Consider the following 15,658-nt stretch of genomic DNA (forward strand, 5'->3'; position numbering starts at 1 on the left):
AACTTCATTATCACTTCATTGAGTTGAGTTTGTTGGAGAGCAAGAGCAAAGGAGCAAGGAGAAGCGAGGAGCAAGTGCCGAGGAGCGAGGAGCAAGCCTGCAGAGATAAGTAACTTACTAATTTAGTTAGTTTAATTTAGTTAGGTAGTAATTTAGTTAATTTAATTTAGTTTATTGAGTTTAAAAATCATGAATTTAAATTAAATTAATTAATCCCAATAAATTAAATTAATTTGCAGATTCAAGAATCAAAACCCTACAAACATCAAACACCATGGACCTGGCTATATTTCTTGGAATTTTCCTCTTCCTGGTCCCTTTTATGGTTATTATGGTGCTGGAGAGTAGGAAACGGAGGGGCCAAACTGAAGAGGGGGATGAAGAAGCTGGAGAAAGTCGAATTGGTGAAAACCCCGATGAGGAGGAGCTAGGGGAGGGTGAACATGACCCTCAAAAAACTAAACAAGACCAAACCCCACTGTGGAAATATGTTAACAGGGCTGAAACAGAGAGGGGGTGGAACCACTAAATTTCATTGCCCCCATTGCAACACTGATTACACAAGTTCATACACCCGTGCTAGAAGACACCTCTGCGGGAAAAGGCCATGGGATGGAGACAAACAAATAGGAATCAAAACTTGTACAGCGGTGTCAATGGCGGATAGAGCCAAATACATAAGGGAAGAGGAGGAAGCCCAATACAAATCAAAAAAATCAAGGGGTTTCTTTGAACCAAGCTCACAATCACAAAACTCCTTCAGCATCCTCCCAAGGCAGTGAATATGGAGGCACAGGGTCATCATCTTTAAGGCGTAGAACCATATCAGATTTCCTTGATGAGGGGTGTAGGAATGATGTGGATTCAAAGGTTTATAGGTTTCTCTATGCATGTGGGATACCATTCAATGTTCTTCGCTCACCTTATTGGCACGAAATGGTTTCTGCCATAAATGATGCCCCTAAAGGATACAAGAGCCCTGGGTATGACAAGGCAAGAACCGTTGGCCTTGATCATGAAAAAGCAAAAATATCACATTCTTTGAATAGAATGACAAGTTCTTGGACTGACCATGGGGTGTCCATTGTATCTGATGGATGGACAAATGTAAAAGGCAAGCCATTGATAAGTGTTCTTGCTGTGTCTGTTAGTGGTCCCATCGTTCTAACTGCACATGATTACTCAGACAACTTCAAGACCGCCATCAACATTGCAGAAGCATTACTTGAAACAATTGAGCGTATTGGGCCATACAATGTCATCCAAGTCATCACTGATAATGCTCCTAATTGTAAGGCAGCGGAAGCAATTATTGAGGATAAATACCCCAACATATTTTGGTCTGGATGTTTGGTTCACACATTGAACCTTCTGTTGCATGATATTGTCAAGAACAAAAATGAACAATACCAATGGATTGGTGATTTGTACAAGAAAGGCAAACAAATGATAAAATTTATTACAAATCATAGCAATACCCATGGACTTTTCCGTAGTCACTCGAGATTGGAGTTGTTGAAGATTGCGAAGACCAGATTTGGTAGCTATTACCTCACCTTCAGGTGCCTTTTGAAGGTAAGAGAGGCATTGGCTAGCATGGTATCAAGTCCACATTGGCGGGTATTAAAGGAAAGGGCTACAAATGCAGCTGACAAGGGAGGTTTTGAAATGGTGGAGGAGGCTGCTCTTGATGGTCAGTTTTGGACAAGTGTGAGGCAAGTATTGGATTTCACCAAGCCCATTTATCACATGATTCGGTTTGCAGATACAGACAAACCAGTGATTGGTGAGGTGTATGAGCAGATGGATACCATGTTGGGGGAAATAAAAGATATTGTTCATAACAGAGATCCCGACTTGTACAAACTTATTCACGATTGTGTGTGTGAACGGTGGAATAGACTTAATCTTCCACTACATTGCTTGGCGTATATCCTTACGCCAAAATACTACTCTACATCTTGGTTGGGCCAACCTGCAACAGGGGGTGGGGTTAGGACCAAACCCCATTTAGATCCAGAGGTAACTAGAGGATATTTGGAAGCATTAGAAAAGTTGGTACCTGACAGGGAGGAATGTGCAGCTATGCGCTTTGAAATAGGCAGATACTTCAGTGGCACTGGTTTGTATGGTAACTTCCATGCAATGGACGACAAAGATAGATTTGATACTCTCAAATGGTGGGAAACATATGGCGGCCAGGGACTTTTGCCAAAATTGGCAAAAAAAGTTCTTTCACAGGTTGTAAATACTTCTTCTGCAGAGAGGTGTTGGAGCACCTACAGCTACATACATAATGTGAAAAGAAACAGACTCAATGAAAACCGAGCAGAAAGCTTGGTTTATGTGCACTACAACTTGAGGTTGTTGAGTCATTACTGTGATCGGGCTTATGAGGATCCCACATATAAAATTTGGGACAATCACCCAGAGGATGACAATTTGGAGGATGGCATTGTACATATTGAAGAACTGGAAGAGGAACTTGTAAGGGATGAAGATGAAGCAGCTGCAGCAGCCATGCCACCTCCACCTCCACCATCCAGTAGTAGTGCTCGAGGTCTGAGTCTTGTTCCTTTGCTGTCGCCACCTCCATCTACACCCTTACGTGGAGGTTCTAGTTCTGGTCGTCGGTCTGTGCGGGAGTCTCCTAGAAGACCACCACGACCTGCGTATACTCCTAGAGGCTCTCGTGGCAAGGGCCACATGTAGATTTACAGTTTACTTGTCTTTTTTAGTTTCTATTAGACTTTAGTTTTCAAAACTGTTGAGTTTTGAGTCCTTGACTCTGAGTCTTGACTCTTTCATATCATAATGATATTTTTTGTAAACAATATATCACTGTGACAATGAAAATTTGAAGTTTGAAGTTGGGCCTTGGCAATTATAACTCATTGGTAATGATTGTGAATTATGAATATGATGCTTCGTGAAAGACTAAAGTTGTTTCATTTCATTTCATTATTCATGTTTCATTTTATAAATTTATAACATTTCATATCATGTTAACAGTTAGAAGTTAGGACTTAGAAATATCTTAGATATTACTTCTTGTAATGGTTAAACTTAGCTTACAAGTACAACTTTGGTGATCAATGATGATAATTGTTATTGAATCTTCAATTTCGAAAGCTTGAAGTTGAAACTTTAAGATTGAATTTGATGAATCATGATTCATGAGACTCAATATGTTGCAGTTGTAATATGTATTTTACTAACTTGTGGACATGGTTGATGACAATTATAATTTCTAGATGATTGATGTGATATGGTTCAATGATCAATCTATGTTTTTTTTATGTTTTTTATGTCAAATTCATCATTCTACATGTTTTTGTTGACACATATATATATCAAAAATTAAAAAATATAAAAAATATATATATTTTTTAAAAATCGCTCCCGGATTCACTCCCAAACCGGGAGCTTCTGAAAATGGTCGCTCCCGCTCCCGTTTTCGCTCCCGCTCTCGCTCCCAAGCAGCATGGGGAGGTCGATTTGAGGCATGGTGATATAGCTTGGGTTGTAGAGTTGAGGATTTCTGAGACACAGGGGCCAACGCAGCAAACACATCCAGACATATTGGCTCTCTTGGAGAAGCATCAAGTAGTATTTAGAGAGATCCCTCCAAGTCGACCACCAGACAGAGGATTCGAGCACACTATTGAGTTGGAGAAGGGGTGCATGCAGTCATTATAGGCATCCCAAGGCATATCAAGATAAGATTGAGAGGGCGATACAGGAGTTGTTGCTGTCACACCCACCCTATCTTGGCTGCTCATCACCACTATTGTCCCCCATGAAATCTCTGACGTCCTCAAACTCTGTATTTGAAAAATACTCAGGCTTGTCCTCTCTACCACGGCCCCTTCATCTACCTCTGCCTCTGCCTCTGGGACAGTAAACTACTCCACCAAAAGGCCCTATCATCACCTGCTCTTGAGCCCACAACTGGCCAAGAACATGCTTTGATACGACTGTATTATTCTAATTAAAGAAATGTAGTGAATATCAAAACATGAACTAAGCTACAACAACAAATAAAGCTTGCAAATTTGAAACTCAACACATGCAACTAAAATTAGAGCATCGTTGAGCAAAAATAACAGTTCTTAGCCATTTTATTATGTTTATAATGCCAATCTGATTACAAGATGTAGTGGAATGAGTGCAGTTGGGCTTGCTACAGCAAGTATGCAATACCCAGGTGAATATGAGTGAATCTGCTCACTGAATATGGCTAGACTGGCTGTGCATTTTGCTCAAAAAATTGTTGCAACTGCAAGTGGAGGCAAATTGTGATTTGCCGCCTCAAATCTACTCCAAAAATTCTGCAAAATTAGAGTTAGGCCCCTCAACCCCCAACAAACAAAAACCCAAAATGCTTTGGGCCTGATTCTGACTGCTCGAAAATACCCAAATTGCGTGCGAATTTCTCGAAATGTTGACCCAGCATCTAGCCCAAAAAATACATTGTAGTTCTGCTCCAAATCCTTCCCCAAGTAGTTGTAAATTCACTGCAAAATTATCTTCAAAAAGGTAAGGGAAATCCTTGCCCCCAAACTAGCTCAAATCCCACTCAACCCCTGCGCTGCAATTATACCCGGAATGGCAAATTCGATCCACCCATAAGCAACAATATCCAGCCTTGCAAACCACCAAGATAACTCGTCCTTCTTCAAGGGAGATTTCTACAATTTTTCCAAGTGTTCCTTCCCCGGAAGTCCCCTCAACCAAGCTAAGCGAAATTTTGCTCCTGCGTCCTCCAAGGAACTCGCACAGGTTGAACAAGCAATGATATGGGCTCACAATAGCTAGAACATATCAAATTGCACCAAATTATTAGCATTTGAACAGAATTATTGAATTTTCACATCTTTTCCCCAATTCAAGTGAATTTGGTAACTATATTGTTTACAAAACTCCTAAATGTTTTGAATACCATCCTGTTTCCATGTTCAGGTAACTAGGTCGTGAGGCAATCCAGCCATCAAATGTTATTAACTTGGACTTCTTCCCATTGTATTCAACTTGATGCATATGATATCCTACCTTTATCAATAATCATAAATTTTCTTTGATTTGACAGATCCCTGGCATACTGGGCATTTCCACCTTAACTCCCATTTTACAAAATTAGAAGCTTCCTATTTCATCTTTAGTACATAGGGACTCCAAAATCAGGGTATTACAATATACCATGTCAAGAACAACATCAATGCACAATGTTCATGTTGGCTTTATTTTTCAGCAACACCAACAAAGTGAAGACAGACAGCTTGACACTCATTATAACGCTTGATCATGAGCAAGTTCAAAATAAAATGTTCGGTGCCTTATGAGATAATGTTGAGTGAAACAGGAGCAACTTCCATTGAAGCAATTGCTACGGTGCGGCTCATAAGATACCTAAAAAGAATTAAACAAATGAGAGTAGGTAGATGGCCTAATGTTATCTTCAATGAAGGCATCAATGAAAGAAAGAAAACATGGATGAAACAAAACTACACATGGATGCAAAAATGGGATATCTACCTCAATGCCTGTCCCACAAATAGCTAGGAGCTAAAGGATTTTGTTATGGAGAAGTTTCGTAAAAAGGTATGGGGAAAAGATTTGGGTAGAAAGAAGAAATATTACATTGAGGAATTTAACCCTACGTGTGATTTACAAAAAAAAGAGTTCATTGGAGCTAGCATTTCATGGAGGGCAAAGGTTCTTATTGCTCAATTAAGGACCAACTCACATCAACTTTGGTGTGAAACAAGACGGTGGAAAAAGCCTAAAGAAGCTGGGGAAGAAAGGGTGTGCACATTTTGCACATCTAGGGCTGTCGAATTGGAAAAACATTTCATTTTGGAATGTGATGCATTCAAAAACATCAGAGAAAGTTATGAGAACATGTTAGCATCAGTGTCTTGGCATTGTCTTTTTAGCAAGGAGATTGTTGGAAGGTTGGGTCAGCTCATCATCAACTTGAATCGGAAAATGACTGAATTGCAAAGAGCGAAAAACAGGGAACTAATGGTCTCATAGGCTATTTTTAGTCTCTTGGACCTTCAAATATCATTTCATTTTCCAAACATTTTGCATTTCTGCAGTACAAACTCAGAAAAGTTGTCAGATTTCAGTTTTCAATTTTCTGAAAAAATTGCTAGTGTTTAATTCAACATTTTATATTTCAACAAAGTCCAGTTATAAAACCCATTTAAATAAGCATCAATATTTCATCATTGTCATGTACGAAAGATTGTGAAATGCAAAGGGCAAGTGAGCTATAAGCATTTTCTCAGTAAACAAGACTAAAATACATTCAACCTATCAAAAATATGGTAGCATCAGCAATACTAACGAAGTAACAAAAAGGAAACTAAGCTATTAATCCAAACATACTTGGTACTATTAATTGGACCTCGAGGTCGAAGAGCAGCAGCAGCTTTTGCAACTGAAGTTGGGTCAGAGATTATTCCAATACTGGCAGCAGCATCACAAAGATCCATAAGAGATGAATTATTAACTTCAACGTCCATTCCGATGACATCCCTAACAAACTGTAATAAATTACAGACAATCACAGTCAGATAAACTACATGAAAGATAAGAATATGTAATAAAGTAATCAGACGGCATAAATTTTTCACTCTTTAATTGAGTTTTACAAATGAGACAAAATTTCACTTACCTTAGAGTTGGCATATCTACTTTAACGGTAGCTACCATTGTTATAGTGATATTGTCTCTCATAGTTAGATTTGTGCATTTAAACAAGTAATCAAAAGTAAAAGGAAAAGTCCATAAAATAGCATATTAAAAATAGGAAAAGGTGCTGCACTATACTACAAAATAAAGGCATAGATAAAACAACATAAGCAAACAATGTTTCTCAACATATAAAGATGATCAATCATTTGAAACGCTTCTAAAGGAGGGTACTTATGGAGATCAGATCAATCCACAAATAACTAATAAGAACTTAGAATCACTATGATGAACTCCATCAATTGAATCATGAACTTGTGTACCATGAGTGTCAAGCAGTATATGTAATCCTTAATTGCTAAAGAATTAATATAATAAACCTTCATCTGCAGAACTGGTTTCCCCACATTGGGTTTTTTCCAAGGACAATTTATCCAAAAATATTGGTGTCTATTATTTTGTGTGTGATATTTTCTTAGTTCCTGTGATTTAATTTTGGTGAAGTTGCAGTAGTGTTTTATTTAGTGTTTGTCATATATAATTTACAAAAGATAATATGTTGAAGATATGTGAATAATAATCAGTCAACTGCAACAATTTTAAAATTTCACACCAAATTCATTGCTTTTTCATTTCCTTTCTTCCTCTTTCAGCTTTTGATTTGTCATGGTCTCGCTGCACTGCATTTTTCTGCTAATCAAATATCATCGAGCATCCGTCCACACTGATACACACCAAAAATGGGTGACCCTATAGGAGGAATTTTTCTCCTAGATCTCTCTTTAGCCGAAATTCGGCAGTCAGTGGCCCCTAACAGCGACTAGTATAGCCGATACATTGTGCCATTTGATCTCAGCTCCCTGCATCTGTCATATGTCCCCCCACCCATCTGTCAAGAACATATGCTTGAAGGTGGGAAATCCAACCCAAAAGGTATGTTTTTCATTGTGAAATTGGGAGCTTATGCTTGTTTTTTTTTGGGCATGGATTATTGGGTGACTTGGAAGAAGGAAAGATTTTGACCATAGTTTTGTTCCCTCACCTTAAATGGGGGTTAATCCTCAATCCTAGTCTCATGGGATCTAACCTATTGACCTATGGCTTTAGGAAGGGCACTAACTGGGAAACCACGATTTTGGTAGCATGGTCCCATTTTCCCAGTTCACATTTTTCACTCCCATCCACACATTACAAGCCCTATTCCATCATTTTCCCTCTTTGGGTCCACATGATCACTGGCACACCCACTCCCCTTATCCACATGTTTGGGTCAGGCCTAGAAATGTTTCCCTAGAGGTTGATGCAGCTAAAAGAAAGTTAAAAGCATATCCTGGCCACAAGTAAGAAACGAAAGAAAAGAATATTATAAAATGCAAAAAATGGTTGAGACATTAATATAGCACGTGGGCAAAAGCCAAACATGAGCTCTACCCCTCACTATGGCCATCACCCTGATTCCTATGGCCCCATGAGTGCCCCTACATCATTAAGGAACCCATGCACATCCCAACCCCCGGTGGGCAATGATCTGCCCCTCCTTAAAGGGGTAATAATTGTTCACATCATACACAACATGCCCTCATTTCTTGGAGCCCCAAGCAGTAATACAAAGAAAAATCAAGAAAAGGCAAAAGGCAGATATAGAAGGGAGGAAAAGCAAAGGTCGGGGTAACTCATGTATGCACGATTGCTCCCTCCTACAGCTATACATTCGATATGTGGACATCCTTCATCATTGCCACCCTTCAACCCATGGCATTTGGCCTTGAGACCCTCATGCCCCCATTCATTCATCACCATTCACATGACACCTATCAAATGAAGGATGTACCAGGGAACTGTCTTTTCCCTTAGGGGCTGAAAACACCTAATCAGTTTGCTTATTAGTCACTCCTACCTAGGGAGGTGACTCTATTAGGAGCTTGAAGCCCATAATTTGGAAGGGAATCCCACTCTGAAGTCTCAATCATGCCCTTGATAAACAATCTTGATTCACTTAGATGCACTAATGAATTATTGTACCCGATGGTGAGGATGCACATTGGACATTATATGGAATTGGCAAGTGGTTTCATCATGGGCTGGGAAACTTAATTGGGGCCCATGCCCACTAGAGGATCATATTGGCACCCCAAGGGATGCGTTGAGAGCCATGGGACTCCCATCATGTGCAGAGCATCATTTCACACCATGGGCAGTCTCAGCATTGTTACCACTCAAACTAGCAGGGGCAACTGCTAGGTCAAGGGCAACAATGGAGACTTAGCCCACTGTCACCACAGCTAAAGCTCCCTACTCTTTACGAACTTTCATCGATGGGAGGAGATCCGATGTATAGAGAGACTTGTGAAGGATAGGTCAACAATGGATATGAAGTGACCACAATGATCCTTTCCTAGAAGGGAGTCAAGAGTGGGGCTTGCTTGCTTCTTGAGCAAGGTACAAGGCTTTCTAGGAGGAGGTGAGGACTTAAGGGCTAGGTTAAAAGAGTGTGACTTGTGAAGGAGCTCCCCAATCACTAAAATCCTTGCAAAACTTGGATTCCCGACTTGTCTTTGAAGAATTGACTTTGATGAGAAATGGGACCACACGGGACCAAGTGGACCCAGCTTAAGTTAAGAGGAGGGAGTTTAGCAACCAATGATGATTTTAACCTAAGGGAGGAGGGGAAGAGGATCAAAGAAAGAATTTTCACTTAAAGATGCCAAAATGATCATATGAGGTGCTAGCCTAGGGAAATCCATGACAAAGTTAGATCTCAGGGCTAGGGCTTGGGATATCTCACAATCCCACTGTCAGAATTTCTTCAAATTTGGAGGAGACCTTGAGGACACACCAGCGCAAGAGAGGCCAGGAGATCAAACTTTTTCTATGGGTATTTTGTCGGGAAAATGATGCCCTATGTGACCCAGCGTGGCTAGACCTAGAGAGGAGGAAAAGGTGAAGAAAAATGGTTTTAGGGTGATCACCTTATGGTGGACCAGTGCCTAATTCCATTGGGGGTTATGGAGTCAAGATGAATAATGAGAATGGATTTTGTTTCTAACTTAAGGAGGCTCTAAGGACAGCTTCGTTTGGTATTAGGGCAAAGAAGGAAAGTGACCTTAAAAAGTTTATACTTCGTTTGCAAATCAAAATGGCTTATCAAGATGAATTCGATCTCTAGGAAAATTTGCTCAACATATATGGCCCATACATAGAGATATGTTAATTAGAAACACAATTCCACAATCCAGCAGTAAATGCATGCAGCAATTAGCCCTAAAATAGCGAAAATCCGATTACCAATGCATGCGACAAAGTAAAAGAAAATAGCATTAAGTTTGTACTTACATGTAAGAGAATATATCCAACCACCAATAGATTTGCCAATCAAGAAGCTCCAACACAAAAAAATGTAATCCAAACATCAAAATTCATCAATACTCCAATTTTGTCCACTAAGAAGGAATAGTGAAAATCTCGAGAGAGAATGATCCAATCCTAGCGATGATTCAAAATGAATTCACATCACCCCTATTTATATACTTCTTAGGAGTTCGAATTACCTAATTAGGCCTACATTAGCCTCTAAAATGAAATAAAGTGCAATATAACTAACTTTTGATGACAAGCCCACCAAACTAGCTCAAAAACAAAATAATAAGCCTCTTAAGAGGTCAAATGATGAATAATACATGTCGTTGGGCCCTCCAAGAGGCCTGATGAAGTCCATAAGTGCCATACTAATGAATATGACTCTCAAAAGTGATGGACAAGGGGGTGGCCCCTTGTTCTCCAAACAATAAACCTGTGGTGCTCCCAGTGGGTGTGGGGGCATCCAAATAACCTCATGGGTCTCCAAGTAGATCGAAGATGCCTGTAGACCATCTGTAAGGGCTCAAATGATAATATAAGTGATGCCACATCAGCATACAAGTCCTGGGTCATCTGCCAAGTGCATGGTACAACTGTGGGGTCGGCTGGGCATGATGAACCAAATGCATCTTCCTCGTCCAATAGGTGAATCTCGAGCAATCTCTAACCATCTCTGGGGATCCATGGAGTGTTGTCTACTGTTGTGGAGGCCCATGGCTCTCTACACACACCCTACATGTGCCAATGTAGCCCTCTGGAGAGTTAGGACCCCATATAGGGAGACCAAACTCAGAATGGAAACCATCTGCAATCCTGCATAAGATCCAATGCGTCCCCTAGCCTTCCAGCACAACAAGTCATTAAAGTAATCGGGTAAAAGAGCTTACAAACCATGGACAACAAGTGGACACTTCATAATGGCATGCCCTTCCATAGTGGGCTTTGGCATGTGCTAATGTCTCCAAGCTCCAAAGGGGGTTAACCAAGTACCTTATTAGGTGGTTTCTACCTTTAGAGGGGATAGTATGTCCAAGGTACACCCTTCAAATGGTGGTGGCATGTGATAAAGAGGTGAATGGAATAGGGAATGAAGAGGGGCAATCTTGGGCCACATATTAGGGTACAAGGGTAGCTAGAGAAAGGGAAGCCCAAACCTAGGTATATAATGTATAGAAGGGAGCAATCATTGTACATGAGGTGCCCCAACCATAATTTTTCCACCCTTCTTTATATCCCTTTTGCCTTTCATGATTTTTCTTTGATTAACTGCTCAGGGCTCCAAGGATAAGAGCATGATGTGTAAGATATAGCAGTGAATACCCCCTTTAAAGTAGGGCGGTTCATTGCCTACCAGGGGTTGGGACAATCATGGGTCTCTGAATGATAAAGGAGGCTCATCTAGGGCCTATAGGAATCAGGGTGATGGCTCACGTATTAGCTTTTGCCCACATGCTAAATGTGTTTGTCCGACCATCTTTTGCATTTTGTGGTACATTTTCCTGTTGAATGTGGCCAATTATGCTTTTACTATTCTTTTTGGCTGCTTCAACCTTCGAGGCATTGTTCCAAGCTTGACCCAAGGTGGGGACAAGAGAAAGGGGAGGCTAACCTTGTGTGGACCCAGTGAGGAAATGTGAACCTCGGTGGGAAAGATGATGAATGGGGTTATAATAAATGGAAAGGGAGTGATATACATGGATGAGGGAGTGGGACCACGCAACAAAAATTGGGGTTCCCCATGTAGTACCACCCTAAAACCAAATGGTCAATAAAGGAGATCCCACGAGACTAAGATCCAAGGGTAACATCCAAAAGAGGTCTAGGGGACAGAAGCACAGACCTAGCCCACTCTTTCCGTCGAATCCCCCCATTATTTCATGCCCAGAAGTGTCCATGATAAGTAAAGTCAATACTCAATTACCAAATGACAAGACATACCTTTAGGTTCAGAAGGCCCACCTTCAAACATACAATCAAGACAGATGGGTGAGGGGCCACATGGCTGAATCAGGTGGCGGAGAAATGGCACAATGAGCTAGATGGTGGTTGCAAGGGGTTGTTGGCTACCGACTAAGGACCATCTTGGAGAAAAAATTTCTCCTAGGGATATCACCCACAAAGTGGTGGGTAACAAGCAACTTCAACAATTTGTTTATTGCCCCACATTATTCACGAAATGATGCACTTGGACCAGTGTGCCCAGTCGGCATACCATATGGAGTGGTAGTTGATCTGAGGCCCAGAGGAGGTTTGTCTCACCCTTGAGACATGGGAGGGCAAGCACCATCATCAAAGCCCTTATTTGGAGCATTATACAAGGTATTCTATCATCAAAGGGCCCATGAGATAAGCATTTGTGCCCCAAACCCACTTTGGGGGCCCACATGATGACTTGCATGGAGAATTACAGGCCATCCCCTAGTTCTCTCATATCTCGGCACCTAGAGGACTCAACGTGGCCCTCCAATGACCTTGCATCAACATGATGTCATCAACTCGACTAGCATTTGGATGGCTAATTCATAATTTGTAAAAGCTACTTGGTCGGCTTGTGACCAAGGCATGTATCTTATTCATTATTATAATATTTTGGGGGTTAATATGCTAAATTCAATTTAGGACTCATATAAATAAAACTTAGGTTCATTTGTGAGACATCATCATCACACTTGGGAATTTCAGCCTTCTTGGCAAATTTGCAATTTTTCTTTAGAGAGCTTTTGGAGTATATTGGATGCACTTTAATGTGTGGAGCTGATTTTTTATCTTGTCTTGGAGCTACTTCTTGAATATGGATGGATACATTGCATATTATCTTGTAAGTTCTTTTGTTAATGGAATCTTTCCTTGAAATTGTCTAATGTATGTAATTGCTACAACTAAAGTAAATGTTCTTGTGCCCTAATTTTGTTGAAGAAATTTTTGGAAGCTATTTGGTTGGTTCTTGCATATATTATTCATGGTATAACATGCAATGAATGTTCCTAATTATGAAATATTAGTTTTCTTCATGAAATTCCATATTCTAATAGTAAGTAATTGTTGCAGGCTGGTAGCTAGAGCATCAACTTTTAACCTCCTTGAAGATGAAATATTAGTTTTCTTCATGAAATTCCATATTCTAATAGTAAGTAATTGTTGCAGGCTGGTAGCTAGAGCATCAACTTTTAACCTCCTTGAAGACGATATTAGCCAATCTAAAGCATCTAGGACTCCATAGCCCAAAGAAGAAGGCACTAGTCCAAGCCATTTGGTGTTCAAACCTTCTTTTCTCCTTCCAAAATTTCGGTCCTCTCTTCTTGGATGACTAAGCTAGAGCATAAAGCAAAATCTTTTAGAGAGTGAAAAGATGAATTTTGGGAGCACAAACATCAAGTCTAGGTTCTTATATACAAGACCTCAAAGTTTGATAGGCATCCCTTGGACTTTCATCCATAAAATCTCTTGCCCTAGGTGTGCCCTAGAAGGGAAACCTTAGCTTGTATTCCTTTGACTTGGGGACTTCTTTGAGGGTTGTATGAGCTTAGTATTCATTGGAATAAATCATAAGAAGCCCTTTCTTCCCCTTGCCTTGATCTCGGGAGTACCTTTAACAATGACTATTCATAAAACACTAGGTCTTGTGCAAGTTTCTTCTAGGTTTCTTAGAGGGAGTGAAGGAAGGTTACTTGGGAGCGAGAGCGAAAACGGGGAGTGGTTGCGGAAGCGACATTTTCAGAAGCTCCCAGTTTGGGAGCGATTCTGGGAGCGTTTTTTAATATAATATATATTTTTTTATATTTTGATGCATATATGTCAACAAAAGCATGCATAATGATGAATTAGATATAAAAGCATAAAAAAACATAGATTGAACCATATAACAACAATCATCTAGAAGTTATAATCTTCATCAACCACGTACACAAGTTAGTAACATACAACATATTGTGTCTCATGATTCATCAATCTTGTTGAGTTTTTCTGTTTTTAATAAAATAGGCAAAAATCTCAGTAGGTGACAACAATCTGATTTGGTTGCTATATTAGCTCTATTTTGTTGGGAGTGAGTTAATGCATCCTATATTTGCTGTAGGAGGATTTATGAGGCAGTTAGATCCTCTTAGCTATAAAACAGGTGTCCAGACGGATTGGGTGGAGAGCGTGAGAGTTTGTGAGGAACTGAATTATCATGTAATCTCCTGTTTGATAATAAAATTTTGTCGATGCCTATGTTTGGTGGACGTAGCCCAGAATGGTTGGGTGAACCACGTTAAACCCTGTGTCTCTTTTATGATGTGTTTATCTGCTGTTGCTTGTCTATTTTTTGTTTACCCACTGAATGCTCCAACAATTGGTATCAGAGCATGTTGGAGGCGTTGACACAGTGTGTGAACCTGCGTGGAGGTATTTCAAATCTGCGTGGAGGTATATCAAACCTGCCTGTGTACCTGCGTGTTAATGCGTGAGGGTGCTGAGTTTGCGTGCTGGTGGTGCGTATACTCCCTTGGCTGCGTGGAGGTGGAGCTTATACAACCTGCAAACGATTGTTGCATGCTGCGTGGAGGTGGAGCGTATATAACCTGCGTGGACCAACTGCAGATGCGGAAACCTTGCTGGTGCGGTGCTGGTACACTGCTGCGTGGAGACCTTGAATCGCACAGACCTTGATTGCGCAGACCTTGATAGCGTTGAGAACAGCGATTGATTAGTGGACACAGTTGTGCGTTCAGCGGTGGAGAGTTTGACCCCGCGGATAAGGAGTTTGATGATTGCTGCGTTGGAAGCTTAACTGCCAGCATTAAACGGTGGAGTTGTTTTTTTTTCAGCCAGGTGCGCAAGAAAAATTCATGAGTGTAATGCCAGATGCACAGATGCATTTTGTTTTTTTTTGTCTTTCAGTTTTGGGATTGGCGCGGATTATTCCATAACAGTAGCGCCAACCAACAGAATGGCACGGATATTATTTTATTAAGTGCGCCAATGCGCCCATTTCCTCATTAGCGCGGATCCGAAGGTGAAAATCGCGCCAAGTTTTTTGCCTTACACCGATTTTTTATTGGCGCGGATCGTCAGTTGATCTGCAAGCGCCAAGTTTATTTTATGTTTTTTGTTGCGCGCCAGTCCGGTTACACTGTTTGTCAATTGTAATTTGAAATACAAACAGCAAAGGGTTTTTTAATATAAAGTAGAGGCATTGTACAATAAGGCATAGGCGGTGTGTTATTTATTAACTTCTTTGAAATTGGAGATTCTTTGTTTTAGACGAGATGGCGAAAACTCAGAGTGCCCGATTTGAAATCGAGAAATTTAATGGCAAAAATAATTTCGAGATCTGGAAGGTAAAGATGCATGATCTGCTGGTACAACAGGGCGTGGCAAAGGCGTTGTTGGGCAGATCCAAACTGCCTTACCCCGTGACAGATGATGAGTGGAATGAATTGGATGGAAGAGCCTTGAGCGGAATTCGATTGTGTTTGGCTAATGATGTTTTATTTAACATCGTGTCAAAGAAGACTGCAGCTGGTTTGTGGACGAAGTTGGAGAAGCTGTATATGACAAAATCCTTGACAAATTGGATTCTCCTGAAGTGGCAGCTATACAATTTGCGAATGAAGGAAGG

General features: G+C 40.5%; 1 protein-coding gene across 3 annotated transcripts in view; it reads right to left on the reverse strand.

The window, feature by feature from the left end:
* The window catches only part of LOC149260536 (uncharacterized), a 216,938-nt gene that overhangs the window by 124,144 nt on the left and 77,136 nt on the right, over positions 1-15,658 (reverse strand). For all 3 annotated transcript variants that reach the window (XM_089420797.1, XM_089420805.1, XM_089420801.1), the window contains one exon: positions 6,394-6,551. In XM_089420797.1, the coding sequence (XP_089276923.1) occupies positions 6,394-6,551 (158 nt within the window). The remainder of the gene's footprint in view (positions 1-6,393; positions 6,552-15,658) is intronic.

Source organism: Pinus tabuliformis, chromosome 6 (assembly GCF_031772625.1).
Source record: "Pinus tabuliformis cultivar Carrire ecotype Pingquan chromosome 6, CPIR1, whole genome shotgun sequence".
Classification (NCBI taxonomy): domain Eukaryota; kingdom Viridiplantae; phylum Streptophyta; class Pinopsida; order Pinales; family Pinaceae; genus Pinus; species Pinus tabuliformis.